At 50.0% G+C, this 27,806-nt stretch overlaps 3 protein-coding genes across 14 annotated transcripts; 1 reads left to right on the top strand and 2 right to left on the bottom strand.

Annotated features, from left to right (window-relative positions):
• Nucleotides 1-98: 98 nt before the first annotated feature.
• On the bottom strand, nucleotides 99-4,297 carry LOC129587226 (nascent polypeptide-associated complex subunit alpha, muscle-specific form-like). Its single transcript, XM_055480855.1, has 5 exons — nucleotides 3,421-4,297; nucleotides 2,377-3,192; nucleotides 2,160-2,288; nucleotides 1,176-1,873; nucleotides 99-988 (listed from the first exon to the last, which is right to left on the bottom strand). Exons 1-5 carry the CDS (start codon nucleotides 3,971-3,973, stop codon nucleotides 383-385), a joined length of 2,802 nt encoding a protein of 933 aa, XP_055336830.1. The 5' UTR covers nucleotides 3,974-4,297; the 3' UTR covers nucleotides 99-382.
• LOC129587225 (leucine-rich repeat and calponin homology domain-containing protein-like) lies at nucleotides 4,100-12,273 on the top strand. 5 transcript variants are annotated; one of them, XM_055480854.1, is made up of 16 exons: nucleotides 4,100-4,709; nucleotides 4,827-5,045; nucleotides 5,360-5,578; nucleotides 5,637-5,723; nucleotides 5,786-5,930; nucleotides 6,353-6,588; nucleotides 6,717-6,853; nucleotides 6,937-7,076; nucleotides 7,219-7,424; nucleotides 7,507-7,825; nucleotides 8,010-8,310; nucleotides 8,378-8,641; nucleotides 8,744-8,800; nucleotides 8,875-9,069; nucleotides 11,395-11,847; nucleotides 11,955-12,273. In XM_055480854.1, exons 2-15 carry the CDS (start codon nucleotides 4,925-4,927, stop codon nucleotides 11,812-11,814), a joined length of 2,847 nt encoding a protein of 948 aa, XP_055336829.1. In that variant the 5' UTR covers nucleotides 4,100-4,709; nucleotides 4,827-4,924; the 3' UTR covers nucleotides 11,815-11,847; nucleotides 11,955-12,273. The 5 variants fall into 5 exon arrangements, with proteins under 5 accessions (XP_055336829.1, XP_055336828.1, XP_055336827.1 ...); XM_055480853.1 differs by having other exon boundaries at nucleotides 11,395-12,273; XM_055480852.1 differs by lacking the exons at nucleotides 11,395-11,847; nucleotides 11,955-12,273 and adding an exon at nucleotides 9,769-11,357 and having other exon boundaries at nucleotides 4,100-4,654.
• A 397-nt stretch (nucleotides 12,274-12,670) lies between these two features.
• On the bottom strand, nucleotides 12,671-19,194 carry LOC129587295 (roquin-1-like). Of its 8 annotated transcripts, none has more exons than XM_055480971.1 (15): nucleotides 18,841-19,194; nucleotides 17,776-18,716; nucleotides 17,613-17,678; nucleotides 17,489-17,516; nucleotides 17,333-17,414; nucleotides 17,141-17,189; nucleotides 16,922-17,022; nucleotides 16,775-16,834; nucleotides 16,507-16,542; nucleotides 16,300-16,423; nucleotides 16,183-16,223; nucleotides 14,931-15,282; nucleotides 14,233-14,735; nucleotides 13,613-14,095; nucleotides 12,671-13,538 (listed from the first exon to the last, which is right to left on the bottom strand). In XM_055480971.1, the coding sequence occupies exons 2-15, from the start codon at nucleotides 18,572-18,574 to the stop codon at nucleotides 13,158-13,160; spliced, it is 3,105 nt and encodes a 1,034-aa protein (XP_055336946.1). In that variant the 5' UTR covers nucleotides 18,575-18,716; nucleotides 18,841-19,194; the 3' UTR covers nucleotides 12,671-13,157. The 8 variants fall into 8 exon arrangements, with proteins under 8 accessions (XP_055336946.1, XP_055336947.1, XP_055336949.1 ...); XM_055480972.1 differs by having other exon boundaries at nucleotides 17,776-18,641; XM_055480974.1 differs by having other exon boundaries at nucleotides 17,776-18,621.
• Nucleotides 19,195-27,806: the final 8,612 nt, after the last annotated feature.

The raw sequence follows: 27,806 nt of genomic DNA, 5'->3' as shown, positions 1-27,806 counted from the left end.
TTCGGTCGTGTTCGCTGTTACGAGTATACTGCTAGTCAATTAAATATTAGCGCCCGTTTTTCGCAGAGCAACGGAATCTGATCGTGAAAGCCGAAAGGAAAAGGAATGTCCAGCTCTTGATCACTTCGTCAGATTGACAAACAAATTTCTAATAAAAACAACAACTGGCTCTTGGTGAAAGCAAAATCCTCATCACACGCCGCACAGTGGAAAACATTAGAAGCACTGAGCAATTCAAAGCGAACACAGATGTCGACAATCAATTCTGCCTACAGAAATGATAGAATCAACGTGTTCTCTAAACGTCAAGCTTTATGCCTTTATCACACGTTTCGGGAGACCAAGAGGAAGCAGGCACAGGTCACAGACAGTATCATATTCATCAGTTGGCACTGTCGCGGCGTCCCTTGAAGAACAGCGAACCCTGCAGTCCCGACAGCCGCGGATCGGACGGATGCGGCGAGTCCGGGCAGCCCGATTCCCCGACCAAGGCCGAGCCCGTGGCAGCGACGGTCCCCGCCCAGGGTACCGGCTGCATGGTCTTATGGCCCTCGGCGGCACGGGCAATGGCCGCCAGCGCCTCGCGGGCCCAGGGCACCGGCTGCAGTCCGGGGCCCCGGGGGCGCGGCGCGTCCGGGTCCGGGCCGAAGGGGATCAGGCGGAACGGCACCTCTCCGTCCGTTGAGCGCGCCGCGTCAGGGCGCGCTCCGCCGCGGGGGTCGACTGCCGCGGTGACGGGCAGCGTGGCAGGAGGCTGCACGCCGCCTGAAGCAGCAACGGGGCGGGGACGTGCAGCAACGGAGCTGGCTGCACCAGCGCCAGCGACGCGTCGGGAGTCCCGCGCAACATGCACCGCGCCCGGCGTCGGGCCATTCTTTGCTATGGCTACGGATGATTTCTTTAAGAGGCCAAGGCCAGCTTTTTCCTTAGTCGGGGCCAGTTGAATGAGACTGCTGGGTTGGCGAGATTCAGCACCGATCATCGGATCCTGCCGTTGAAAATACACTTCAAATCATCATTTCCAACCTCACTAACTATCACCATTTCATTTACAACAGAAAGAAACGCTTGAAATCATATTTTAAAAAATCTGTTTCCGAATATAAAATTTCACTCCCTTTTAATTCAACTCATTTACAAACGACCCATGTGTAAAGTGTAAACCCATTACTCACACTCTGCAACGTAGTTGTTGTAGCCGGAAGTTGCGGACCACCAACACAACTTGCAGATCGAGTAGTGTCCGTGGAATCACGCTTATCGTTCGGGTTATTTCTGTCGGTACAAAACGGCTCGCTAAGCGTTGCAGGAGACAAGGGGCTTTCCGGCGTTAGCGTATTCGTCGTTCCCTTGTCCTTATCGGGCTTATCCCCTCGCCGGACACTGACGAAGGACGGAGTGTGGGCGATGCGCGTGGGCGGGTCCAGGGGGTTCTTGTGCTGCACCGTGTCGAGGTTGGGGGGCGCCAGGTGCTTGGCCGGCAGCGGCGCGATCCGCGGCTTGGCCGGCGCGGGGGCCACGCGCTTCTTGGCCGGGACTGCCGTTGCCGTTGCCGTTGTGCCGTTGCTGGGAGCGCCCTTGACCAAACGCCAGTCCTGGTGGTTCCTGGAGATTTTGGCAATCACCGCCTGCAGCTGGTCCTCGTGTGGGCGTCCTGCCGACTGGGTTCCCTGGTTGAGATTCGGCACAGTCGGTTCGGCACTCATTTGGCGTGCTGTCGATTGGGGCGCGGATGACGTAGACGGCACGGAGAGACTGCCGGAAAGGGGCTTCCGCGCGTCGGAAGGGACGGAAACATTTGGGCCTTCCAAGGAGCCCGTACGCTGCCGTTTACTAAGGGCCGTCAAGCGATCATCGGCTCCACTTGGAAAGCCTGCAAAAGACAAGCTAATACAGATACGAACAGTACTCGTACAGCACCACTTTCTATGCAACTCTCCAGCACCACTTTCTACAGCAACTCATTTAACTAAAATGTTATTAAATATTTATTTTAACTAAGTCTATTGTTTATTTCTAATTCAGTCATCTAATTTTATGTTGGATTTGTACTCCTAAATGAATCTTAAGTGATCTTTTAATTGTTTAGGATTAACTTTGTCTTTCTGGTAGGTATCACTGTAAGCTGCGTTACTGCCGGGTAATTAATGGTTACTGACGTTTCTCCTGCTGCGTTGTACACTCAGAACGCTTAGGTTCCGCTGGGCTAGGCGCAATTCCTCTTCGCGCAGGGAATTCCGCGGTGGTTGTTCCCACAGGCCTTCTCTCCCTCTCCACGGCAGCTGGGACTGTACAATGATACAATGACCGAGTTATCTACTGCAATTTGCACGTGTCAAATCCATCGGGACTCGGGAGAGATCCGACAGAACCTACCTGATCCCGATGCAGCGGCACGATCACCCAGGAGCGTGCGACGGACGTGCTCGGGTGCGGAGACGATGTCCATGGTGGCGATGGGGATGGAGGGATCAATGGGCGTGTCCGAGACCAGCTTGCACATGAACAACATTTCCCCCGCCTTCCCCGGCGCACTGACTGGAGCCTGGGGGAGGGGCGGCGCGGGCGCGCTCTCGGAGTCGGTGGAGGAGATGGAGCTGGTGCTGATGCTGCGGCGAAGAGGGAGTGGAGGGTCGGCAGGCAGCAGAGGGAGCTGGACTGGACGCACGGACAGCATGGAGCCCGGCTGGTTCGACCCGGGCGGTGTCACAAGCAACGACGTGATGCTGCCGTCGCTCAAACATGTCTGGATGGCTGCACTGGACGCCCTCGTCAGATCCACGACGGAGTCCTTTTTCGGGAGGAAGCGCGAGCGACTAATCGTTGCGGAATTTCTGGCGTTGCGTGAGACACTGACAGACGATGAAGACACGCGGTGAACTGGTCGAGCAGGCGGCCGCGATGAATTGAACAGCGGTTGTTGCGGAGTTCGACTGGGATTGGGCCCCGTGAACTTTTTATCCGCGTCGCAAATGCGGACCATGTCTTCCTCCACGTCCGACACGCTGCGTGGCGAAGGCGCACCGCCGTCACTGGAGCTGGATTCGGTCATCAGCGAATCCACATCGCAGAAGACAGCCTCATCGAGCGCACTCCGCTGGGGCACAGCAGCGGGCGCCACACTGACAGCTGCCTGGCTGGCTCGACCAGCGTCTGCCGAGTTGGATTTTGCGACCCGCTGATGCATTTCACCTGCAATAACAAGAAAGACAAGTCAAAATTTAGCAGAGTCGCAGAGATATCTATATTAAAACTGGTTCTTCCAACAATGGCAAGAAACATACATAAGTCTGAGCTGTTTCCCCCCAGACTCATTCACATGCCCTACCGTGCCGTAGTAAGATTATAAGAGATACGTTAAAAGCTTAAAACCAACATTGATGCAGGGGGAACTGAAATTGGCAGCGAAACATTGCCTACCAGAGTAGCGTTTATCTGCCTTCACAGTGGAGTCAGTGCTCGGAGAAGTTGCACCCGCGATGGAGGACACCGAACTGGATCGCTCTTCCTGCCTGGGCAAAGAGTCTTTCCTGCGCAGTAAGCTCTGCATGCCCGATGCAAACAGATCGCGCCACTTGGATGCCTGCCAGAAGGAGAAGGGCTCTTGGCGTCGGGCCACAACACTCGGGACGCCTGCAGGGGGTCCTGCTGCCTGATGATCCTTCTCGCCACCCGTCATCGCCCCATTCTGCAAAGGGCTGACGGAAGGAAGGACGATCGCGGGCGACGGCTGCCCTTGCGTTGGTGGCGCTGGCTGGCAGCTGGAAGTGCAGTCGCGATCCGTCGCTCCCTTCCCCAGCAGCACCGAGCGCAGACTCCGCGCGCTCTGCTCGTCCACAATGTTAATCCGGGGGTTGCAGACGTGAACGACGACTGGCGGAGTGAAATCCACGGGCAGTTTAATCGGCTGTTGACGATCAGCTTCTTCGTGCACAAACGGAGCCTTCGTGCTGCCACTGCTGCGCGATGTCATGATAATGATAAGAATCTGATATCAGATAGAGAAGTCACTCACTCGGTTCACAATCTTCACATGCATCGGGCAAGCTGCAAGCGCTTTGCAGCCTGCTGAACTACCATCCGGGATATTAATTTCGCACCAGCATATACTAGACCAAAATAATAAAGTACCGTATATTTTATCGCAAGAAATGGAACAAAAACTGTAATTCTGGGTATTGGCTCTCTTAATAATAGCGATGATATTGTATTAAATTATTAATCAAAATTCAATCTAGAATCAAAGAATCTAGATCGATTCCAGACCCAGTCGATTCCATGACGAAGAAGTCTCGAAAATCTATCCAAACATTCGAGCCTGCAAGTTCTTCGACCTGCGATGAGTCGATGAGCGCGGCGCAGTGCGTGAGGCCTGAGCACTGAACACCCGGAGCAGCCACGCTTGACAATCGACCCGTATCGTACTGATGTCTGATTCGTTGTGCTAGCGGCTAGGCATGAGTCGTACACTCAGCGCACTGCTGAACTCAAAGTCTCACCAAGTTCAACGAAAAACAGGAAAGTGAAATTATTGACATTCTTAATTCTTCTGCTGCTCTGATCTTGGAATGTTTTGGGAAACGATAAGTTGTAATTTAATCAAACGTTTTTGTGATCGAAGGCCCGCAAGTAGTAGAACAATCGGCGGAACCAGGTAGGGAGAAACTGGTAGCCGCCGTAATACTGCAACGGAGACAGCACAAGTTGAAGTGCGTATGTATCACTGATATCAGATCTTGATTCTTGCCTCGGGAAATGTGCGTTTGTTTTGCATCGTGGATATCCGTTACATACTTACATGATCTCATTGAACTGGGGTTTTGTAGAGGCCTTTCTAACGCAATGGGTGCGGCGGCAGTGGAGGGAAATACAGTGAAGAGGAACTAAAGGCATACGCAGTTCTCAGAAGGGGCACGATGACGCGATGATCTCCACTGTTCACGAGCACTCCACTTGCAGGCTGGCCATGGTGCAGAATCTCTATCCTGGGACGGTGCCCCCTCGCCACAGCCTAACCGAGCTCGTGTCTAGTTCATCGGGAACAGGTGAGATGTCAGATGTGCAGCGGGGGAAGGGCCTTGCAAGGCCAGCATTGCGCGCACTTGTAACTGATGAAGAGATCCGACTCCGAGTCTGTGCTTTTTCTTTCTCTGTGATCACTGCTAGTGAATAGTCGTGCGGTTGAACCAGAGGTACCTGTAGCTCGTGCTTCTTGCTAAGATGCTGCAACGACTAAAGGTGTCGAAACTGGGAATCTGAGCAACAGAAAAGCTTGGGGTCTGAGTACTGGATAAAATCATAACAGATTAGAATGATTCAGCTATGCAGTGCAGTTGTTTGAGGGGGTTGTACGGTGCAGGAAATCCTGTGGCGGCCCCCACCAGCAGCCAGGCGCACCAGCTGCAGCCGCTGCCCTCCTCCCATCCGCATCCGCAGCCCGGCAGCATGTCCACAGCAGCGCGCCAGCGACCCGCGCGTCCCCTGTCCAACTCGCGGCTGTCCAGCGCCGCGGCCCTGGCCAACTCCCTCTCCATCGGGCGCAACATCGAGCGCGTGCTGGAGGACTGCGCCCACACAGGTGACAGGCTGACTGATCTTCTCCGGCCTCTTGCCTGCGTCTAGCACTTCCTTTGCAGGCCGACTGAACCTCAGCGGACGCGGCATGAAGGAGCTGAGTTGCCCCTCGCCCAGCAAGTACAATCTCATCGACACCGTCACTGCAGGTGCGTGTGCGTCGTCCGTTTACTGTGAACTCTCACTGACGATGCATGCGCTGCTTCGCCAGATGTTTCGCGCAACCGCTTGAGCGAGCTGCCTGACAGTCTGCTGGAGCTGGTCTTTCTCGAGTTCCTGGACTGCCGGGAGAATCTCTTGAAGAGTCTGCCTAACGACATCATGCGTTTGCGATGCCTGGTTCACCTGGACCTCAGGTATACATGTATAGTACCTGCATTGCTTTTGCCATGTAGAGGCTTCTTTAGAAAGTCGCATTAAAGTAAACCGCTGCTGGCTGGCAGCCTGGCACTGACACACCGAAGCAAAGCCGTAAATTTAGCAGTTTGTATTTATTTTGTAGTTTGTTTTTTTATTTCCTTCTCCCTTCTAGGTTATTATTTCATTATTCAGTATTATGTAATAATATTCTGTAAAAATTGCTTCCATAATTATTTGTAAAGATATAATGTCCGTGACCGACCTTAAACGCCACAATAAGTCCCGTTTTCCTGAACACAGGGGACCGTAGTCGATAATTTAATTTATCGACACCGCCGTAGTCGATAAATTAAGAAAACTGACTGAAGCTACCAGTAGAATTGCCAGTCAGTCATGTTGTCATTCTCTTCCGTTGCAGTCGCAACTTGCTGTCTTCCTTGCCCGCGGTCATCTGCAAGCTGCCCGCACTGGAAATCCTCCTAGTCAGCCACAACCGACTGCAGTCACTGCCGGAAGAAATGGGATCTCTCCAGTCGCTGATGGACTTGAACGTCAGCTGCAATCAATTGACGCACTTGCCCGCTTCGCTCTCCCGCTTGTCGGCGCTGCGCTCGCTGGATGTCCGCAAGAATCTCCTGCAAGCGCTGCCCAATGGTAAGCCTATCACAGACAGCTTCCTTTCTGGTGTTTTCAACTCTTATCATTTAATTTCCGGTGGCTTTTTGACTGTGCTGATTGAAATTTCACCACAAGAACAGTAAGCGTCACAATGCGTTTTACAGACGTGGCCAAATTACGGCTGATTCGTTTGGATGTATCGCAGAATCTGTTGACGTCACTTCCGAGTAGTTTGCGGTCGATGACTACGCTGGAGTACCTGCATGTGCTGGACAACCCGTTGGACTGTCCATCTATGCAGGTAGGATTGCGGAGCAGTGTACTGTATCTGTACGGTGTGTGGCACCGATGTGCTCTGACCGTTGTCGTCCTGCCCCCCTTTAGGTCTGCAGCCGGGGACAGATCCACATTTTTAAATGCCTGGAGACCGCCACGCACAAGGGCGGGCCTTATCTCAATGGTGAACTGCGCAGATCCAGCCGCAGTGAAAACGCCAGTCGCGACCGGAAAGAACTGGCTAACCGGTGAGCCCGATCGCATGCATGTGGTCATTTTGGTTGTTGGCTGAAATTGCTAGCAGTTGCCTCTGTTTTATTTGTAATAATGTTTGCTTATTTGCTATATTCTGTCTGTAAGACATTTATTTGTTTTGCACTTGACGTACAGAAGTGTGGATCGCGAGATGAGCGAGTACGCGTGCCCCTCGTCGCTGATCCCGGTGGCGGTGCCCATCAACAAGCACGTGCTGGCGGCCGATGTCCGCAGCAGCAGTATGGGTGGGCCGAAGCCCAGTCGGCCGGTGGCTAACGGTGTCAGCGCTCCTCCTCCCCCGCGAAGCTTCAGTCTGGAGTTGCCCAGTGTGGAATCTCGTGGTCAGTGTGCTTCCTGCAAGGAATTATAATAGCGTGGTGTCACTCCGAAATCAGTTTCAATGTGCCGCTGGTATCTTTGCAGAAGACGTAGCCGCAAACGGGAAAGAACATCCGGAAAACTCGGTTGGACACGCGACTGCCACCCGGGTGGCGTGCGTCGACGAGCCGGAAGCGGCGCATCTGGATGGAGTAACCGCGGCAGTGGCCAATGGGAAATTGAGCGAAGAGGCGTCCAGTCTGGTTATGGTGGACGCCAGTCCGGAGAATGGGCTTCCGCCGGCGCAAGTGGCTGCTGAGGACGCCGGGGCTGCTGTGAATGGCGGCGTGTTGCCGCTGGCTGCTAGCGGGGATGATCATGCCGTGTTCAAGAAGCCGGCAGCAGTTTCGCAGATTCCCAGAAAGTATGTACCCTAGTGTGTACTATAGAAGTACTTTAACTGACTTGTGATTACTTGTGTGAACTGCAGCCGTGTTCACATGTTTCCTGGACGAATATTTATAGTGTTTTGAGGGTGTTACTAAACGTTTAACCGACGTGTTTCGTGTGCCTCTCGATTGTGTACTGATCGGTTAATAATCGTGTAGAATCTCACCCGGACAAACCAGCAGCGGGCGCAACATTGGAAAAGGCGGACCGAAGAGCGTCGTGGCCAGTGGGCGACCGCGCACCGGCTCCGGTTCGGGGACCGTCTCTAGCAGCAATAGTTCGCAGGGGAATGGCAGTGCGAGGGAGGCAGCGCATCCGGATCACAAGGGACTGCGCAGCAAAGAGGCCAGCCTGGACGACAAGAGCTCCAGCGCGGTGTCGACGCCGCAGACCTACCCCAGTCCGGTCCCGGAGAAGGAGGCCGCGGCCGGCAAGACCGACCAGATTTCTCCCAAAGGGGTACGCCGTTCTCGCTGCTTGATGCTTTTCCAGACAGTGTGCAACGGAAAGCGTTGTGTGTTGGCAGAAAGCCCCAGCTGCCCCTTCGAAGAGTGCCCGAACGATGACGAAGCAGAAATCGGCTGGCTCCGCTGCGGTGAACGGTGCGGGCGATGCGTCCGCCGTGTCCAGCGCTCGCAAAGCGTCCTTGCCTTCCGGCAGCAGTTCGACTGTTGCTGTGGCGGCTGCCAAGTCCGCAGTCACTGCGCCCGAATATAATTCTAACTTCACCATTCGCCGTCAGCAGGAACAAATGAGGGAGGAGAACGAAAAAGTGCAAGTACTGCGCAAGGTCAGCTTGCTTGTTGATTTCCGCTACTCTAGCCTTGCGCAGGAGATTCGGATTGCTTATTTTCATCGGCATTGAGCTTGAGAGGTATTGGGTTTGTTGCAGTATTTGGAGAGCCGGCTGAAATTGCGCTTACCGGACGACTTGTTGGGCGCGTTGCAAGTAAGAGCGTTTGTTGTGTTGTGTGGACTGTGATTGTGACATTGGTGGGGTTGTGTAACCTGCTTGCTGCGTAGGACGGGGTGATCCTGTGCCACCTGGTCAACCACATCCGGCCCCGCAGCGTCATCAGCATCCACGTGCCCACGCAGACGCAGTCGGCCTCCTCCTCCCTGTCCGCCAGTGCCACGCCGCCCAAACTGACGCCCGCCAAGTGTCGCCGCAACGTGGACAACTTCCTCGATGCCTGCCGCCGTCTCGGTCTTTCCGAAGTAAGTGCCAGCATGCCAGCAGTTATTATTATGGCCTCGAGGGTGGCTGGCAGTGCTCGCTGCTCACAGAGCTTCTACTAGGTGACAGGGGTAGGGACGGTTCGCTTTGCACTGCGCTCACTGCAGCTGTGCGGTACAAGTTGCGGTACAAGTTGCGCTTTGTGGGATGAAGAATAGTATTAGCAGATGCTGCCAGTCCTTGGGATAAACTAGGACACGATAATTAGGCGGTTCAATAATGTTAGCGGGCGATGACCAGAATGCAGATATCTACCACTCTATACGGAGGATACTTGGGAAGGCGTAGTGGATTAGACCAGCCAGTCACTCATTTCCTTTCTATCATCACAACGAGTTTTTAATAATAAGTTTTATGATGGTATTGGTGTACAATGCAGAGCTTTAACGAGCACTGATTAAATGTGTGTCATGTTGGAACTTGGGACTGACAGTTGAAGCGTATAATGCTTCTCAGATGCTACTACGAACACTTGTATTTATACGAATATTTACAAACGAATATTTATATTTGTATTTTTACTTGTATTGATACGAATACTTGAATTTATATTTGGCAGCTTTCGTTTGGTGTGTATCTGTGTACATGTCTGTTGGCTGGTGTTTATGGCTGCTGGTTGCCTAGTAAGACGGGCTACTCTGACTGACTCGTGCATGAAGACGCTGCATTGACTGTTGCAGAACGCTGTGTGCTCCTCTGACGCTATCCTTTCACCTAACCGCTACTACCTTAACGCTTTTCCCTCTGCTGCTCCCGCTGCTTCCTGTTCGCATGCATCTGCGCTGCCGCTCTCAGACGGCGTCCCGGGCCTCGCTGACGAAACTCCGCCCGAGGCAGGCGGCGCTGATGGGTGCGGTCACTGCGGTGCTGGTGCCCTGGGGGAGATGTTGTTGTCGCTCATGCGCCTGGATCTGCAGCTGCAGCTGGACGGGTCCAGTTCGAATCGACCGGCCGCATCGACTGATTCGACTCATGCCGCTACCGGCGCAGTGGCAACTGGTCAGCCTCGGCAGCGGAACAGGGATAGTCTGTACGCTGGCTTGCTGCTTGTGATGTACGTTGTGGCGGCGCTTTCCTACCTTCTCTACGTCTCTGGCTACTCCTTCTCATTGTGATGCCGTCGCGCTGTCCTTTCATGTTCATGTGATCTGCTGTGCAGTGTGCATGCTGCTGCTTTCCGCGAGTGTTCCTCTTTGCTGATAATATGATCGGCGTGCGTCATCCGCGTATAGAATAGAAGTACGGCTTTTTCGCCACATTCGAATGCTGCGTTCAGAGGCAGTTGTACTCGTGATATGGGCAGCGGATAGTAGTCTTTTTTTGTTAGTTGTGACTTGTGAGTGACCGGTCGCTGGTGGCAGCTTGTTTTGGCTGGGAGTGGGAATAATATTGTATTCACTTTTACTGCTACATGTACACCAGTGACCAGACTATATAAAAAAATGAAATACAGTAGTCTGAAAATGCTCTATATATATATAAAATCATATACAGTAGTCTGAAAATGCAACTACCATTAATTAAGGCTTCGAAAACTTCGTACAAACAACAAAATTGATGGGCAGTAGAAAAAGGTTTATTCTGGAAATGTCGAGCAGGAGGATGTATAGTTGAGGCAGTGACATTTAATAAGTAAAGGAAGTGGCGTTGGATGCTGCATTAGCACTAAAAGTACTCGTACAAGTGTCTATATTTCACGTTTGATTTAAGTGATCTATGTGGCGTTTTTCTAAACATTGTGGAAGCTTGTCTCTTGGTTTCTAACTTGCATCGGTCTGGTTCCAAGCGACGCATTTACACTTAAATTAATTCTTAATTCTCCAGTAGACGTAATGCAGAGAAAGTCGGTTTTCATGATGAAAATCCATAAGGAAAAATTGAGAATTTTTGACAACTTTCAAGGTAAATTGGCATTATGCACTGTATGCTGGTGCACCGACCGGTTGCGATTGCTCTGAGCACCGGAAGTCCCTGAATTTTTTTCATTTGAAGTGTTCAGTTGAGAGATTTTTAAGCATAAATTATGTTAGGCAGGATAGTGATTTCCAAGGAAATACGTCCGAAATCGTTCGTATGCGCTGAGAGTGTGTCTAGACAGTCTAGTTGCAGCGACTCTACACGGCTGTCAGAAAGTCAGAATAGTGCGGCTTTACCTTCTAGTAACATAAATGCACTTCATCTGCTGAAGCTGCAAACAAGCACAAGTTTGTACGTATAGAGTTGACCAGGGCCAGCGATGTGGCGGTGCGGCGGTGACCGGCCAGCAGCGCTCCGTGTTGATCTTTGATTAATTATGAATTGCCTAGGTGATTCTGTGCTCCCCGGCGGACATCCTGGAAGGGAAGAACGTCAGCCGCATCGTGGACTGCGTGCAGGGCGTCAGTCTGATGGAGAGCAGCGGCGGTAGTGCGGTCGGTGGGAAGCGCAGCGCCAGCGTGCAGGTGGCCTCCTCCTTCAGTCTGGTCTACTCGTCCTCCGCGCTCCCGCCGGCGGCCACGGCCGCTCCTTCGTCGGCCGTTGCAGGCAGGCGCATGGCGCCTGCCGTCGCCAGCTGTGCTGCTGCACCCAAGAGCCTGCCTGCTAACGCGGAAACGGGCCCCAGCACGACCCTGCCCGGCGCCGCTGGCCGTGCTGCAGCGGCGTCCAATGTCCACAGAAAGGTCACGGGCGCGACGCCCGCCGCCACCGGCAGTGGCAACGCGTCGGCGGCTTTTAGTGTCGTCTGAATGCGCTCAGGTCGCCGTGACTTTGAGGCTGATGTGAGTACAGCCGCAGTTGGACGAGTACCGTTTTCTTTTGTTAATTGCCGCACTGTAGTGACTGTACACGCTGAGAGCCTACTTCTGCTGTTTCGATATTACCGTAGATATGCTGCATCTGTGAATACGTAACGCGTGCCCAGCTGACAGGGAGTCGCCGAATACAGATCCTAGTTAGTGAGACAGCCATGAATATGATAGTCCGATGGTTCCTTATTTTTTATCTCTTCTTGTTGTCTTGTTAATGCGCTCTTTTTTGTTTCCTGCTGCACTTTCAAGTTGTACGTCTGAATTTTTATGCAAAGTTTAACGCTAGTGTGAGCGCTGAGCACCGTCTCAATTATGTTGTTTTTGTTACGACTTTTAACTGTGGTCCACTGCAGCTGTAATGGGCGACCATTCTTCTGTTAATAAAACTGCTTCTGTACAAAACCGATCTGTATGTACCGAGCAATGTCGTCATCATCATCTGGACGAGTGAAAAATTCTGCCGAAATCTGGCCAGTGGCTACCGTAAAAAGGGCGTACCGCCCAGTAAGAAACGTAAAATAACAGCCCGAGGTAATCTCTACCCAGTAGCCCTTGTGCAGGATGATGACGACCCTACAAGTGCTTATTATGTACGTTTGTACTGCGTACCGAACCCTGTGAACGCCATCTGGTACTGGACAATAAAACCAACTCTTGAAAGCACAAAATTAATCACAATCACGTTTCTATCGATGCGTACTGCGTACCAAGTGTAGCGAAAGTTAGCTGCCGATGCCAGGAGCAACGGGAGGCTAATAAATACTGTAATGCTATGGTACTGCAGTAACGATACCCATGCACTGTATTTATTCAGATAAAATGCTAAAATCCACTTAGACTGTTTAGCTGCCAAAGCATAAAGCAATTACATTCGATAAAATTATAAAAACCTTCTCATGGAGAAAATACGACAATGCTCCTAATATAAGAAAATAAACTCACATAATATAAGCAACATGCTAACATTTCAACATGAAACCTAACGGTAAAAAACTTACTAAATACCCTGTAGGGATTATGTAAAATCATTAGAAGGATAAAACGAATGTTAAGACGGGATGGCCAGCGTGTAAATCATTAAGACCGATAAAAGCGCGACTAGAACCGCTGCAACGCAGCGATTCCACTGGTTGCAGCGGCACGCAGACACCTGGCGAGGTACGGACGGACGGACAAACTGCGGCGTATCGGTTCGACTGCGGGTCATAAGAAAATGAACTACAGCGCGCTGGAATGCCGGCAAGAGACGGTGTAGCTGTATCTGTAGCGGCGCCTGACATCTAACTGCTGGGCTCTTCGTCCGACAGCGAGAAGAGGCAGGCCGCCGCCCACTTCTCGCGGTGGTGCTGCTGGTCGGCGAAGTCGGCGCCGACGACGTCCGGCAGCGGCTCACCCAGTGCGTCACTGCACAGCCGCATCGTCAGCACGTCCTCGTGGTCGCGGTCGCTCAGCTGCTCCAGATCCAGGCCCGCGGCGCGGCCGGACGGGGACGTCGTCGACTGCATGAGGCGCGAGAGCGGCTTGCAGGGCGGACTGCCGAAGTAGCCGTCCAGTCCGCCGCCGCCGGCGTAGTCCGCGTGGAACACGGCCGAGCGACTGGCGCGCATGTGGCCGCCGCCCACGCCGGCCAGCTCGCTGGACAGCGACGATATGCGGTGGATCTGCAAGTCACGCATGGTTATCGATGCCACCATGTCGAATGCTGTGGTCAACAAAGAACAAGAGAAAGACTGACCCCTTGCGCCGTACTGGCGTCGTCCCGCCAGCGAGCGTACTCGTCCAGCAAGTTGCCGGAGGAGGAGGGCAGACGGCGGCTGTGCGACAGGGACTGGTTGAAGGTGGACAGCTCGGCGTGCGGCCGGTGCAGCTGCGGCATCCCCAGCGCCAGGCCGTCCTGCTCGTCCTCCAGATCGTCCAGCGGCAGCGGACTGATGGCCGTCCTCATGCCCGCCCTCGACCAGCCGGCATGGGCACGGGCGGCCTCGTAAGCCCCGTAGTCACGCGGCATCCGCCCGCTGCCGTGCTCCTCCGACAGGCTGCCACCCTGCTCCAGATCGCTGTGGCTGCCTACGCGGAACCCCGTCGCGAGCTGCGGGCGCCCCCCGTGGCCGAACACGTAGTTGTACTGGCCTCCGTGGCTGCTGCCGGGCGAAGGGAACGGGACGCCGTCCATGCCGTTGCCGCCCTCCAGAGTCCGCATGGTGGCCGGCACCGAGGCCTGCAATAAAGTGACCACAACATGTACGGTCAGGAAAAACAGCAACTGTTATTACTTTGTCTTGACTGAGGGATTAGCGAGAGAGCAGGCTAATGAACAATTCACTGCCTGCCATCAACCACCTCGAGCGCACATACCTGGCGACTGATGGGCCGATACATCCGGCTGTCCAGGGGAGATGCCATATTGCTGGCGAATCCTGCCGACGACAGGTTGACCGACGCGCTGTGACTGAGCGACATGCTCAGCGCCGAGCGAGGCGGGCCCCCGCCCCCGCCCCCAGCGGCAGGAGGGGCCGGACGGGACGCGGCGCCGACGAGATGCTGCTGCGGCGGCAGTGGCGCAAAGACCCCGCTGGCCGGCCGGCGGTTCATCAGCAGGGGATTCAGCGCCGGATAGTAGACGGAATGCAGGCCATTGCCGTTGCCGGCGTCGCTCGTTGGTTCGCGTATCGACGGGAAGAGGCCGTGCTGCGCCTGCGCTGCCGTGAAACTGGTGAAACTCGGCTGGGAGTAGGACTGCGGCAAGCTGCGACTGAGCGAGAGCGCGCGATGCGCCGCCTGCTGCTGCTGTTGCTGCTGCGGATATGCGTGCTTGACGCGTCCTGCCGCAATTCCTCCATTCGCCGAGGTGTGTCCATCTGTAAAACAGATTTTCGCCTAGAGTAGTCTAGCTACCAGCGGCTGCCATTTTTCACACACCCAAGAAAACCGGAAACTGCCTGCATTTAAATTAGACCAAATTAAAATCGAATAATATTAAATTATGTTAAATTAAGTAAATAAAAGTTCAAGTGCAGCAGCAGGACGAATGAGCACAGTGACGTAGCGCGCACCTGCGCCAGCAAAGGAGCGAACGCGGCTGCTGGGCGGCATATCCTTCTTGGCGAGATTGTTGGCCATGAAGAAGAGGAAGCCGGAGACGACGTGCAGGAGGTTCTGCAGGGACACCGCCACCAGCTCCATGCTGGCACACGCGGCGGCCACTTCGCTGGCCGAGCCGGGAGAGGTCGCGGGCGGCGCCGCGTTGCCGCCGTGTCCCGCGGCGCCCGTGGTGTCCTCCAGGGTCAGACCGGCCAGCTGGTCCAGGGCCGGCCGCAGCTGCAGCAAGCCCTGCGGATCGCCGGATCGCTGGACGGCGATGATGAGCTCCTGCACGCTGCTGGCCAGGTACTGCGTGCTCTGCAGCTGCAATCGAAGACAGTGCACTTGCACAGTAGTCACCACAGCACAGACACTGAGACACACCAGAATGCAAGTGAAAGGTAGCGCTTCCGCATGCCTATGTTATACAACTGCACAAAGCTTTCCAATCGTTTACTTGAGCTTGATTGCCAATACTAATAGCCACTTCATGCTGCGAAAAGCCTGCGCGGGTAGAAAAAAATTACTGTAACATACTAACATACGATTATTACGTTACTTCTTTCACGAGTGTTATGAAGGCCCATCAGTTGGTTTTGCGCCAGTCGGTTTCCAACGACACATTTTCAGCTTAAAATGATTTCTCACAACTATTCTTAACGTTTTGATAAAAAAGGGGCAGAAAAGAAAAAAACAGCTGGCGCAAGAACAACCAAAATGGAAAAGCTTGGGAATATTCAGAAACTTGCAACACAGAAAACTGTATCACGCTGCCACACCGAGCGGCTGAGATTGCGTTAAGCGCCGGAAGTGCTTTGGATTCCCTTCGTTCAAATTTAAAGTGCAGCCAACAATCAAGTAATTTCGTAAAATCTGAATAAACTTGGATAAAAAATCACTATTTTCACAGGAATACAAGTCATCATTCAAGAGGAAAGCACTCATGTGCGTTACGGGCTAGCGACTAGACTCTAAGACTAGTGGCTCGAAGCGCCTAAAGGCTGTAAAAACTGGACGAACGCCCATTAGAATGAATTGAAATTGTTGCCGCTGACTTTTGCATTACAAATACATGATTATAATTTATTGATGTCAGGGAAGTACGACCTGTAAATCCGTAGAGCTGCGTAGATATGCGCTAAACGACAACGCAAAGCGAAAAGTGTACTCGTACAGTATACTGAGTCTGTGGTTGAGGAAGACATAGTAAAGAGAAGCACTAACCTTGTCAATGATGGACTGCATGTGGGATTTATGGAGGTGATCTGCAAGCAACAAGCATCCCTAACACCGGAGAACGGCTAGAATGATCCGCTTATGGGTCATGACTGCGCGCCGTACCGCCGTAGAGCAGCGCCGACCACTGCTCGGGAGCGATGCGCAGACCGGCCTCCTGGGCGATCTGGATGATCTGCGCGTCGTGCTCCTTGCGCAGCGCGTCGTACACGCGGAACTCCTCCTTCAGCTGCAAAGCCAGAGCAAACCACTCAGCCCCTGTCACCCGCCCCCTCCAGGCATCGTCCGCAGCCGAGTGACTGACTGCCTTACCTCCATTAGGCTGGAATCACCGTCCCGTTTGGATACCTACAGTACAGTACAATGCTAATTATGCTATTATATCTACACATATATCTGTACAGCAGTGCTCATGCATTTCGCATCCCTCGTTAGTCGTTACAAAACTAGATGGATCGATCAGCCCCTGGAAACGCTGCATCTTCACATATTTTTATGATTAACCAATACCGTGTGATCCCACTCTGCGGACTCTACCATGATCGCAGGTAAACATGAATACGCGCTAGGTAGTGCAAACCTTAAAGCACGAAGCCCGGTAAAGCAGCTGCACGACATGTCCGACGCTGGTTTTTGACGCCTGTAAAGCAAGCGGATCAGCGTAGGCTGGAAATGCTCCCATCAGAGGATGCACATAATTATACAGGACTGTGCCAGTGAGCTGTACCTGCGAGTACTGCGGCTTGAGCTTCTGCACGATGAACATGACCAAGACCTTCCGGCTCAGCGCCGAGCCCGTTTCCAGGGCCAGCAACACCAGCTTCAGCACTGCAATTATTATGGAGATTTCAATTTGCAGCAACCAGTGCAGACAGGCCCAGCGCCCCGCCCCGCCCCGGGGCCATGCTGAGGAGTGAGCACAAGGCGAGTGGCAGACACCACCCACCTTCCTCTTGCATCGCCGGTCCCAAGAACTGACATCCGCGCGCCCGCACCTAACAACAGTCAACAGCAACATTACCCTCTAAGCGGCGGAGCATTCATTCTGCTGAACAACGATGTCAAGTACAAAGTTCGCGACAAAAAGCATCGTATAGTATTTCATCGATAAATATGCACACCACGCGAAGCTACCTACCGCCGACCATAGATGCGAAGTCAACTGCTGCGTGTTCTGATGCATGACGATCAATTCCGTAACAATTCTCTCACAGATAGACCTGCAAAATCCTCAGAATATTCACTGCATCACGTCTGCAGGGTCCAAGGGCACTACCACGAGTAACTAACACACCTTGCTGCTCGCTGGCACTTTGTACGTCCTGCAAAATTACGTGCAACCATTAACGTATCCAACGTAGAATTGTGCGATAGGCTGCTGTTCAAAAGTAATGTTTGAACAGCAGGAGCAAGCGTACCTTCCGGCAGCAGCAGCTGGCACTGCATCAGCGTCAAGATCTTCCTCTGGAGGGCTTTGTTGACAACTGTTCCCAAAGGCAACCCTTTCAACTCTCATCCAACACAGAGAACAGGCACAACGCTGCAGTGCTGCACTGCATCGCTGTGCCAGCGCTGGCTTACCTGGATAAACGGGCGTTCGCAGGGGTATTGCTCCCGCGATCGCTCCCGCGGCCGCCCCGCTACTCGCTGCCCCACCCGACACCAACAGAGCCAGGGAGTCCAGCGCGCTCAGCGCCCCTTGATACAGTTCGCTAAAGCTGCTGGCACTGGGGGATTCGTGCAGGTCCGGCTCGGTGCAGGGGGAGTCCGATGCTTTCCTGTCCGCTTCGGCGCCCTCAGGAATATCGCGGCTGTAAGCGCTGCCAGGATCAGGCGGCGACACGGCTTCTGGCAAGCGCTGCTGCTGGCGCATCAGCTGTGGGGGCACGCGCAGGCCCAGCAGGTGGGCCAGCGCCACGTTGACGGGCAGTTGCGTGAGGGGGATGGCGTGCACGGTGTGGTCCAGGGGACAGGCATGGCGCCTGTCCAGGGGCAGGCGCTGCTGCTGCTGCTGGGACAGCACGCCGTTGCACGGCTGCTTCGACTTGTTATTGATATTGACATTATTATCGGCCGCAGTATCGTCTGGCAACGCGTGCGTCGGCGTACACGTCGCCGCCTTGCCCCGGGGGGAGCCCGTGTGCGGCTGCTGCGCAGTGCCGTGGCCGTGCACAGTCAGCGTCTGGCCCGAGGGGGTCCGCAGTCCGGGCACCTTGTGCAGCGTCGCAGGCTGGCTGCTGCTCGTGCAGGTAGTCAGGCAGCCGCGGCAGATGGTGTGCCCGCACACCAGACTGACGGGCAGGCGCAGGCCCTCGTCCGTCTCGCACTCCTCGAAAGCCCGCAGACACACGGCGCAGTGCAGCAGATCCCTCCACTCCATGGCCCTGTAGCGTTATTACATGTCCGCTGCAGTGTCCACAATCGGCCCTGTCTTCGGCCAACACTGCCTAATTAACCCAAGTTCCCGTGCCGTACAACGAACAATTCCAGAGACTTCAAGTTGCGGTATTATGCTGTGGCTGCTACAAGCTGTGGTGGCTTAGAACCAGATGTGATGACGCCACAGAGACCAACAAACTGTTTCTCTCTGATCTTGTTAGCAGCAGCAGCTCTACTTTTTTTCTGCTTCATTAGCGACAAACTCACCGCTCACCTAAAAGCCAAGAACGCTTCCTTCGGTGTTAGGCTCCCAAAATTTCATCTCATGTTCCACAGTTCCCGTCAACACAAGAACACCAAGGTAAGTACTGGAGATCGGATGAGAAGTCTCAGCCATGCAGACACATTCCCATCGCTCCCCCATCCAGTGCCAGACAAGTTACGAAAGTCACTCTCACTGCCGACCCTAGTATCCACTATTCAGAAAAGCAACAAAAATGAATTACAATCAATTTCTAGTTTTTACTGATCCTACAGTTCCTACTGTATGGAGCGTCCCGTGTAAATTAAAAGAGGAAATAGTAAATATTTAATACTGAGAGAATTATACAAGTACCAGGCTGTATTCAGGCTAGTGTAATACTGTGTACATGTAATCTCTCTGATTAGGGACCATTCTTAAATTACGTAACGCAAAAAGGGCGAGGACCTTTTCGAAGCCACCTAGAGCAAAGCAAAATTGCACCAAACATTCGTATCGATCATGAGGAGATAGCCGAAATTTGGACTGCAATAATACATGTGATTGCACCAAAAAGAATGTTCCGAGAAAATTTAACCTGGATTTTTAAACGAAATTTACCAGCTTATCAATTAATAATTTGGAATTAAATTCAGTAAGAAGTTTTTCTGATGAAACTAAAACTAATGTAAATTTAAAAATATGTGTTACCAGTATAAACCGGTAACGGTTGAAACGAACTACGTATTCTGATTTGAATAAAAAATTAGAAACTGTTTTGAAATTGAATATTATCTTAAATTTCGAAGAGCCAGTTTTGATACGACAGATATTTTTCGAATGTTGCTTTTTACGGGAATAGTTCTGGAACTAACAATAAAAAATATTCTAGAAGTATTTGAGAAATAATGAATAAGATTAAAAATAATTCTGGAATATCTGTGTGATGTGAGAGAAAGCCGATAATTTGTTCGATGTAAACATTGAAATGATAATGATGAGTGCATTTCCGGTTGTCCCTTTAATAATTAAATAAAGAGCACACGGCACTGAATGTGGCCTGCAGCCTGTAATGAGCGACGTTCGCTTCTTCTGTCTAATTTATTGGGAAATTAACTCGTGCTTGATAGAAAGAAACTCTGAAAATAATCTATGTAAATTTTATAAAGCATCCGTAGCTGATTATGGATTTTAAATATTTAAAAAATTTAACCGGTGAAATTCTGTGAACTCTGTCCATACTTTAGCTGCGTTCTTGCATTGTATGCTCTGCGAATTCCCGGTGATTACAGAATCATTCGCGGCTGGTAACAGTTTACAGAATTATACACGAATTTTAGGGATTTGCAGAATTTTTCGCGACTGGTTAATAATTTACAGAATTAGGTACCTGGGAATTTTTATAATTTACAGATTTATTTGCCGACTGGTTTAAAATTTCCAGAGTTATTCGCGAATTTTGATAATTCACAGCATTGTTCGCGACTGGGTAACGATTACAGAACCATTCGCAAATTTTAATAATTACGAAATTATTTCTGACTGGTTAACAATTTACAGAATTGAGTAACTGGGAATTTTTACAGAATTATTCGCAGACTAGTTGAAAATTAACAGACTTATTCGCGAATGTTTCAAATTATTATTAACATTCCATGAGTAATGTACGCCTTTTTTATGTACTTAGCTGGTACAGTACATGTTTGCTTCTTCCGTTTGAGCTTACTAATTGGGTTGTTGGCACACCCCGTATTATGACGTCGGCGGTGTTTTCTGTTTCTGAACTTTTTCATGTTAAAGCAGAGAAATGGTCATCTGTTTTTGATAGCGAGAGTCAGTCTTGACTAAAGTGTGGTGAGAATTGCAATTCTTAATAAGAACTTATGTTATGAGAGCTCTCGGGTCTTCTGTAGCGAAAACATTTGTGTGCGTACTTACCGGAAGTCACAATTAATCTGGATAATTACATCATCCAGATCGTATTCGTGCACGTAGTTGGATAGCTGGTAAAGTGTTTTATTAGTTACCCGAGGATTTAGGCATAAGAAATAGTTCGTGGTGTTTATCTGTTTATCTACTGAGTTTGGATGGTCATCTGGTACGGTAGATGTAGTGCATCTTCCATATACAGCCTGGCTACGCTAAGTTCGGACAGTTGTGTAAATAAATTAGGAAATATTTCCGTGCGTCGTTTTATTTTTAGCTTTACACTTTTCTAGTGTAACTTTCTCTTGCGAATTCAGCACTACCAAAATATTTATATTTTGGTACGTCAGTAGCGAGCTGAGCTACGATTTATGGAATAGGGTAGTGATCATTTTTGGGAGGCTTATAACTAGCTCCCTCAGAAATCCACCAGAAGAGATTTTTTTGTGGACTTTTGTGAAAAGTATTAAGTGATCCAAAAGGTATTCGTTTCGGGTTGGCATAGAAGTCTTGGGCGACTGAGACCCACGGTGACCTCGAAAGATAATTTTTCTCCCATAGACGTGTATGCTAAACAACGCCTGCCAAAGATTACGGTTGCTTAGCGGCCCAGACCTATCAACTTTGAAATGGGAGTTTCCATGGATGACACATTGACCCCACCATACGATTTTAATGTTTTGACTCATATCTTCTACATAGAGGGGAAGCTAATAGTGCCGAACAAAATGGCAGAAAAACCCGATAAAGTTGTAACAAATAAAAGTTATGGCTATAGTTTGAAGTCCTCGTAACGAGACGTATCGAGCTTATTCTGGGAACGAAAAAGCTCAGAATGACGATAAATGCTCCCTGAACGAGATCTTACTAAAAGTAGCCATTTCCGACACATCGTGGCTGTGCGGCGAATGGGCAAAAGAAAGCAGCCCTCTGACTCGACAGCATCGCATTCGCGCTGCAAAGGTCACGTAGGCTTGATCGAAATCGGTAAGCCACTGGAATATTCCTCACGGGTTTTAAATGGCCAACGTCATCTAGTGATTGCTTCTGGACTACAGCACCAACAGAATTTTTAAACAAATTTTAAATGAGCAAAAGACTACCGCGATAGATGGGTCGGGCCGCTTTTTTTAGACCGGTCTGGTTTGGATCTTCGTAGTATCCGCATCCAACCTGACGCGTTTTTTTTATCCGGGGGGTCTAAATTTTTGGACCTAGGGCATTATTTACGGGTCTAAATGTTTGGACCTAGGGCATTATTTACGGGTCTAAATGTTTGGACCTAGGGCATTATTTACGGATCTATTTTTTTGGACCTAGGTTATAATTTACTAGAGCGTGTGGGCGTGCATGTACCGTCATGGCGGAGCCACGACGGTGCATGTGCGGGGCGCATACGTGAAATAGTACAATCCCGTACTGGAAGAACATTTGTTTTTTACTAAGGTTTCTAAACTTAGTTCGTGCACAGGTGGAAACTTTAGTTGTTCTACACTAAGGTATGGGAAGCCTTAGTTGATCTACTGCCGCAAACGAGATTGTTTTTGTTAATTTGGTTATTCAGGTTTTTGTCATTAAGATGATTAGTTTTTAGTGGGTACCTGACACACCTTGTACTAAAATTCTGTTCCGTACGAAACGTAAATGGTAAAGTTATATAAAGGTAAACAAATACTGCGTCACTTTCAATAATTACCGTATAACGATCAATAATTACCGCGATAACGAAAGAATGTTACTAACTTACTAGGTATATTCGATTCTTAGGATTGTACGACTAAGTTTTGCAGTTGCATAACTTGGTTCTTTACTTAGCCTACCGTTAATTAATTTTGCGTAAATCTTGTTGGAATACCGACTGACTGACGAGTGATTGCCGAAGGAAAAATCCGGTAGCTTCATAATACGTGTGAGTTTGGAATTGCATGGCAGGTTTTTTTATTACAAAAAAATACGCCATATGGTGGCGCACAAGCATTTTAAAGGAATAATAGCAGTTCCGCAGGTATTTAAGGGGCAAGGTATCTTCTGAATGGCGGCGGCCACCACACTTTATTGAACCGTAACGGCATCGCCACACATTGATGTACAAATCCTTTATGGAGGAACTGCTGACCGGCATCATCCGACACCATGGGCTTATTAAACTGGAATTCACAGGAGAGTTGCAAATGGCGCGTTTGGTTTCCAATCGCATGGTGCTTTTGGAACCGATGTGGAATCCAACTGTAGATCGTCAGGTCAACGAGTTGGAGACGGCTTTGGCTCGACGATGCCCATGTATTATGAACAGTCCGGGACCGATTGCTACGACTTCGAGTGCTTGTTTTGTTGAAATCATCATCGTTATCCCCAACGTTGCTCGACGATGCCAATGTATAATGAACAGTCCAGGACCGATTGCTACGACTTCGAGTGCTTGTTTTTGTTGAATCATCATCCTTATCCTCGACGTAGCTCGACGATGCCGATGTACAATGGAATTAACCTGACTGGAGCCAATCGCGTGGCATTTCTGGAACCGATGGGGAATCCAACTGTAGATCGTCAGGATGTTCGGCTCTTTCCGGTGGCCATGTACAATTTGTTCCGCGATCGGTGATTTGGCTTTCTTCGGTTGCTTGCGATGCTTTCAATCACAACTGGCAACTGAAAGCACGACCAGCGATAAAAGATTTTTGCAAGGGAATAACCGACTGGCCGTTTCTACCTAGCTGCCACTGGGGTGAGTGATGTTCCTTAAAGTGCTGTTCCAGTAGTTGGTTTGCAGCATTTTCCCCACCGCTTCCGTCACGACGAATATCGCAAAAACAATAAAGAAGATGACGTAAAGAAGCGTTAATAAAATTGTTTCACATCTGCGACCCATAGGGGTCGCATTCGGAAACAAAAGCCTTGGGTCGGCCATAGCACGACAATGTGAAACGTTCATGCTTAAATACTTGCTGTTTGCAGGTCATTGCCTTAAATAACTGCAAACAGGAACATTTAAGGCGCGAAATAAATCCAACTATTCAAGGTGACAAAATGTATGGGACGTTGTCCTCTTTTCCGCGCTTTTGCGCACCCTTTAGAATGTGCATTTGCGGACCGACAATGTCTGGAAAAACCCATTTTGTGTTTTCCTTAATCAATTGCAGTGAAATACTGATTGATCAGCCGCCAACTAAAATAATTTACTGCTACGGTGAATGGCAGAATGCTTTCCATAATTTGAAGAATGTAGAGTTTGTCAAAGGTTTGGATAATTTGTTTCCGCTGATGGATAATGTTGTATCCGGCGAGCAAACGTTGATAATTATTGACGACCTGGCTTCTGATTTTTGTAAAGACGTAAAGACGACCGTTGCTCCAATTTGTTCACGCGTGGAATACATCACAACAACGTTTCAGTCATTCTTCTGCTGCAAAACTTATATAAGCAAGGAAAATCGATGCGGGACATCACCCTCAATTCCCAGTACTTGATACTATTTAAGAACGTGAGGGATGTCCAACAAATCAACTTACTAGCCCGTCAAACAGGATTGAAACATTTAGTGGAAGCGTACAAAAAAGTGACTGCTCAACCTTACCAGCCTCTGATTATTGACATGCGACCCGTATGTCCGGATTATTTAAGGATCCGCTCTCATGTGTTGCCACATGAGCAGATGAGAATTTACACCAATCGTTGCCAAAATGTCGGAACGCGTTAAAGCATTAGCCCCTTTCCTGATCACTTTGCAGAATCTGAAACCCAAACAGCGCAAAGTTCTATTGGGTTATATGAACAAATCGCAGATGAAAGCTCTAGAAGAGATTGCGGTTAATATTGTCAAGAACACTGTGGCCCTCAGCCCTACCGAACTGGACAAGTGCAAACGCCATCGGAAAGCATTAAAGTTGATTGCCCTCCGGCGGTACCCAAACAAGGAAAAGCGGAAAATTCTACAGCAAGGAGGATTCATTGGAGCCATATTACCCGTTATAGCCGGAGTGTTGACGTCACTGATCGGAAATGGATGAATACTACATTGTACCGCGCCGTGACATGGAAGCGCGCCTACATGAGCAGAAAAAAGATAAAAAAGGAACCTCCCGAAGCTAGAGCGGTGCTGTCATTGGATGCCTTGTTTGCCGAAACCTTGCATCGTACCGATATAAATGAGTATGAAAAAGCCAGCCAGTTATCAAGCATACTGGAGCGTTTCTTGGCTTTGAAACAGAAAGCCTTGCCCGACGAAAATGTACTGGAAATACCGAATGTTGCCACCATTCAACCGTCAGCGTTGACCTTTGAATCTTCGAAACCTCCTCCAACTGGTTCCAAAAGGAAACAAACCGATTACGATACTGAAAGATCTTCAAAACAACCACGTGTTCCGTTATTCCCTGACACCTTACCGACCAAAGGGCGCAAGCGCGAACGGGAGGGTGAGGATTTTCACGATACCAAAAGTTCCTCAAAACAACCACGTGTTCCATTATTTCCGGAGATCTTACCAACCAAAGGGCGCAAACGTGATCGCGAAAACGAAGAGGATTTTTTACCGGTGAAAATTCCACGACGCCCGTTATTTCCGCCTACTCTGCCCACCAAAGGCTCCAAAAGAAAGGTGGTTGTGGAGGTGGAAACTCCTGTCCAAAAGAAAAGACAAGTGGGAAGCGGCAGCCGACGTTTACCGTGGATTACTTTGCCATAATGGCGAGTTGGCTACCCAGTGTTTTGCGATTATGTCGCATATTTAAGATCAACTGTGTGTCGACTTGCTGCAACAATGGAGAAGCTGATGAAAAAGTACTTAAACCCAAGAAATCCCGGAGGCCTTGGCGGCATCGCAAGATTCCAAAGGAGTTTAAAGACCAGAGCCAACAGACGGAAAGCATTGGAGATTCTGCAAGGGATCGATGCGTACACGGTGACGAAGGAGAACCGCAAACGGTTCCCACGCAACCGAGTGGTAGTGACGACATTGCAGCAGCAATATCAAGCTGATCTGGCTGACCTGTCCAAATATGCCAAAGAAAACGATGGATACAAGTACTTGCTGTTTGTCATTGACTGCTTTTCCAAAAAACTGAGCGTAATTCCTTTGAGAAGAAAGACCGGTAAAGAATCCAAAACAGCTTTAGAGCAAGCATTCAAGGAACTGGGAGAACCGGAAAAGCTCCAATACGATAAAGGAACAGAAATGTTGAACAAGACGGTGAAAGACTTCCTCAACGGCAAAAGGATCGCCATGTTCACTTCAGAAAACGAAGACATCAAATGCGCCATGGCCGAACGAGTCATACGGACCATCAAGTCGCGAATATTCCGACTTTTCCGCGCACGTGTTTCAACACGTTATGTGGACAAGCTGCAGGACTTGGTGTATTCGTACAACCATTCAAAGCATCGGTCGCATGGAATGCGCCCCGTGGATGTTAAGCACAGCAATTCCTTATCGGTCTACCACCGTTTGTATCCACCAAAGATTGCGTACCAACCGCGGTACAGTGTGGGGGACGCTGTGCGGATTGCTATCAACAAAGGCAAGATGGAAAAAGGCTACGCGTATCGATTTAAGGAGGAGATTTTTTACGTTGTGCAAGTCATTCCGCATTACGTTCCCGTTTACCGGTTGAAAGACTATCAGGAAAATCTCATTAAAGGAACATTCTACGAACACGAACTTTCTAAAGTTTCTGAACCAGACCAGTATACCATCGACCACATTGTGAAACGTCAAGGGAACAAAGTACTGGTACGTTGGTTAGGATACGGACCGGAACACGATTCGTGGATCGAAGCATCATGTATGAAGGGGCTCCTTTCTACGTGACGTTGCCTAGCGACGTGGCAACAGAAGCAACCAGCCGATCCCGTTTCGAGCGTAAACCCACGCTAGCCTGTAAAGTCGTTGCTGCGGCCGGTCTGGCCAACGAAGCAGAAAGCATTGCGCTAGTAGACGGCTGCCTTGTTGTGACGTAGCAGTGGAAGTAGCCCTAATTCTGGTTTCCATCTACTTGCTGTTTATTAATTGATGTGTAAATAATTTGAACATATGCAAAATTAATTTGTATATATGCAAGTAGTGGAACCATGCGTGTTTAAATGAACAATACATTTGTAATAACTAAATATGTAGTGTATGCGGCAGCGATGAATGGCTTGTGTTTGCATGGCTGCAGCGAGGCAATATTTCCGCGGCCCTAAGAAAGCGGTAGTTACTAATGATCCTTTTGCAGCTGTAGCGACGGTGACACTGAGTACTGTGCGGTGTTGAACGCCATTAGCGCCGTTCTGTAGAAGGTGTTGTTTCGTGGACATATCGTCTTTTTTGTTGTCACGGTTCGATTTTCTTGAGCGATATTCGCCTGCGCTAGCCTTCCACGGATCATAAGGGCGCTATGCCCATGAATGTTATTATCTGATAGACCGTTCCATTTGTTGCTCTCATATACCCCTGTTTTTGCGCTTTTCTGACACAGCTACCGCCATGCAATCTGATTTCCCTAAATAACAATCCCTGACTAGCATTTGCCGTATCGTTCGTTGCCATTTATGCGTATTTCCCTAAACACTGCATATTATACTACAAAACCGGCCGGAACTATACCGCCGTGACCTTTCGCTTATTTCGCTCTGCCACTAATTAACGTGACAAATGGTCCTCACTGACTGAGAAAATACATGTCGGTTACTACAGTCGTCTTTCAGTTTTATCATTCTGTCTTGCCTGGTATCCTGTTCTATGCTGTGTTAACCGGTATTTCCGGCATCGCCGTGCCATTACCTGGCCATCCGGCATTTCCTTTGCGCATTGCTACAGCATGGACCGGACCCAAACAAAATACGTGAGTCGTAATATTTAATAATCCATAATGTAACGTGCGCCGCCTCTCAGCCGTTCGACAGTGCACGTGCATTATATTACTGCATCGCTCTGTAGTGTCGTATATGCCGCAGTACGATTATGTGATTTTAACTTATGTTAAAGATCGTTGTTTTCAAATCATTTTTTTTAAAATCATTCATTTTCTGTGATAAAATTCAAATATAGTATACGAATTATCACTTGTTCAGCGAATTAATAATCAG

This window comes from Paramacrobiotus metropolitanus, unplaced genomic scaffold, assembly GCF_019649055.1.
Source record: "Paramacrobiotus metropolitanus isolate TYO unplaced genomic scaffold, Prichtersi_v1.0 Parri_scaffold0000024, whole genome shotgun sequence".
NCBI lineage: Eukaryota > Metazoa > Tardigrada > Eutardigrada > Parachela > Macrobiotidae > Paramacrobiotus > Paramacrobiotus metropolitanus.
Note: the sequence above shows the minus strand (reverse complement) of the source record. Positions and strands in the feature narration are given on the sequence as shown.

What these genes read in the sequence shown, in the direction of transcription:
- LOC129587226 (XM_055480855.1), bottom strand. Translation starts at nt 3,973, where the DNA reads ATGACATCGCGCAGCAGTGGCAGCACGAAGGCTCCGTTTGTGCACGAA. An exon ending in TGCCGCTGCATCGGGATCAG is followed by an intron (nt 2,289 to 2,376) that starts GTAGGTTCTGTC and finishes ATCATTGTACAG; the next exon opens with TCCCAGCTGCCGTGGAGAGG. An exon ending in TACAACGCAGCAGGAGAAAC is followed by an intron (nt 1,874 to 2,159) that starts GTCAGTAACCAT and finishes TGTCTTTTGCAG; the next exon opens with GCTTTCCAAGTGGAGCCGAT.
- LOC129587225 (XM_055480852.1), top strand. Translation starts at nt 4,925, where the DNA reads ATGATCTCCACTGTTCACGAGCACTCCACTTGCAGGCTGGCCATGGTG. An exon ending in AAGTGCAAGTACTGCGCAAG is followed by an intron (nt 8,642 to 8,743) that starts GTCAGCTTGCTT and finishes GGTTTGTTGCAG; the next exon opens with TATTTGGAGAGCCGGCTGAA. An exon ending in GCCGTCTCGGTCTTTCCGAA is followed by an intron (nt 9,070 to 9,768) that starts GTAAGTGCCAGC and finishes TGACTGTTGCAG; the next exon opens with AACGCTGTGTGCTCCTCTGA.
- LOC129587295 (XM_055480971.1), bottom strand. Translation starts at nt 18,574, where the DNA reads ATGGAGTGGAGGGATCTGCTGCACTGCGCCGTGTGTCTGCGGGCTTTC. An exon ending in CCAGCTGCTGCTGCCGGAAG is followed by an intron (nt 17,517 to 17,612) that starts GTACGCTTGCTC and finishes GTAATTTTGCAG; the next exon opens with GACGTACAAAGTGCCAGCGA. An exon ending in CTTCGCATCTATGGTCGGCG is followed by an intron (nt 17,190 to 17,332) that starts GTAGGTAGCTTC and finishes GACTGTTGTTAG; the next exon opens with GTGCGGGCGCGCGGATGTCA.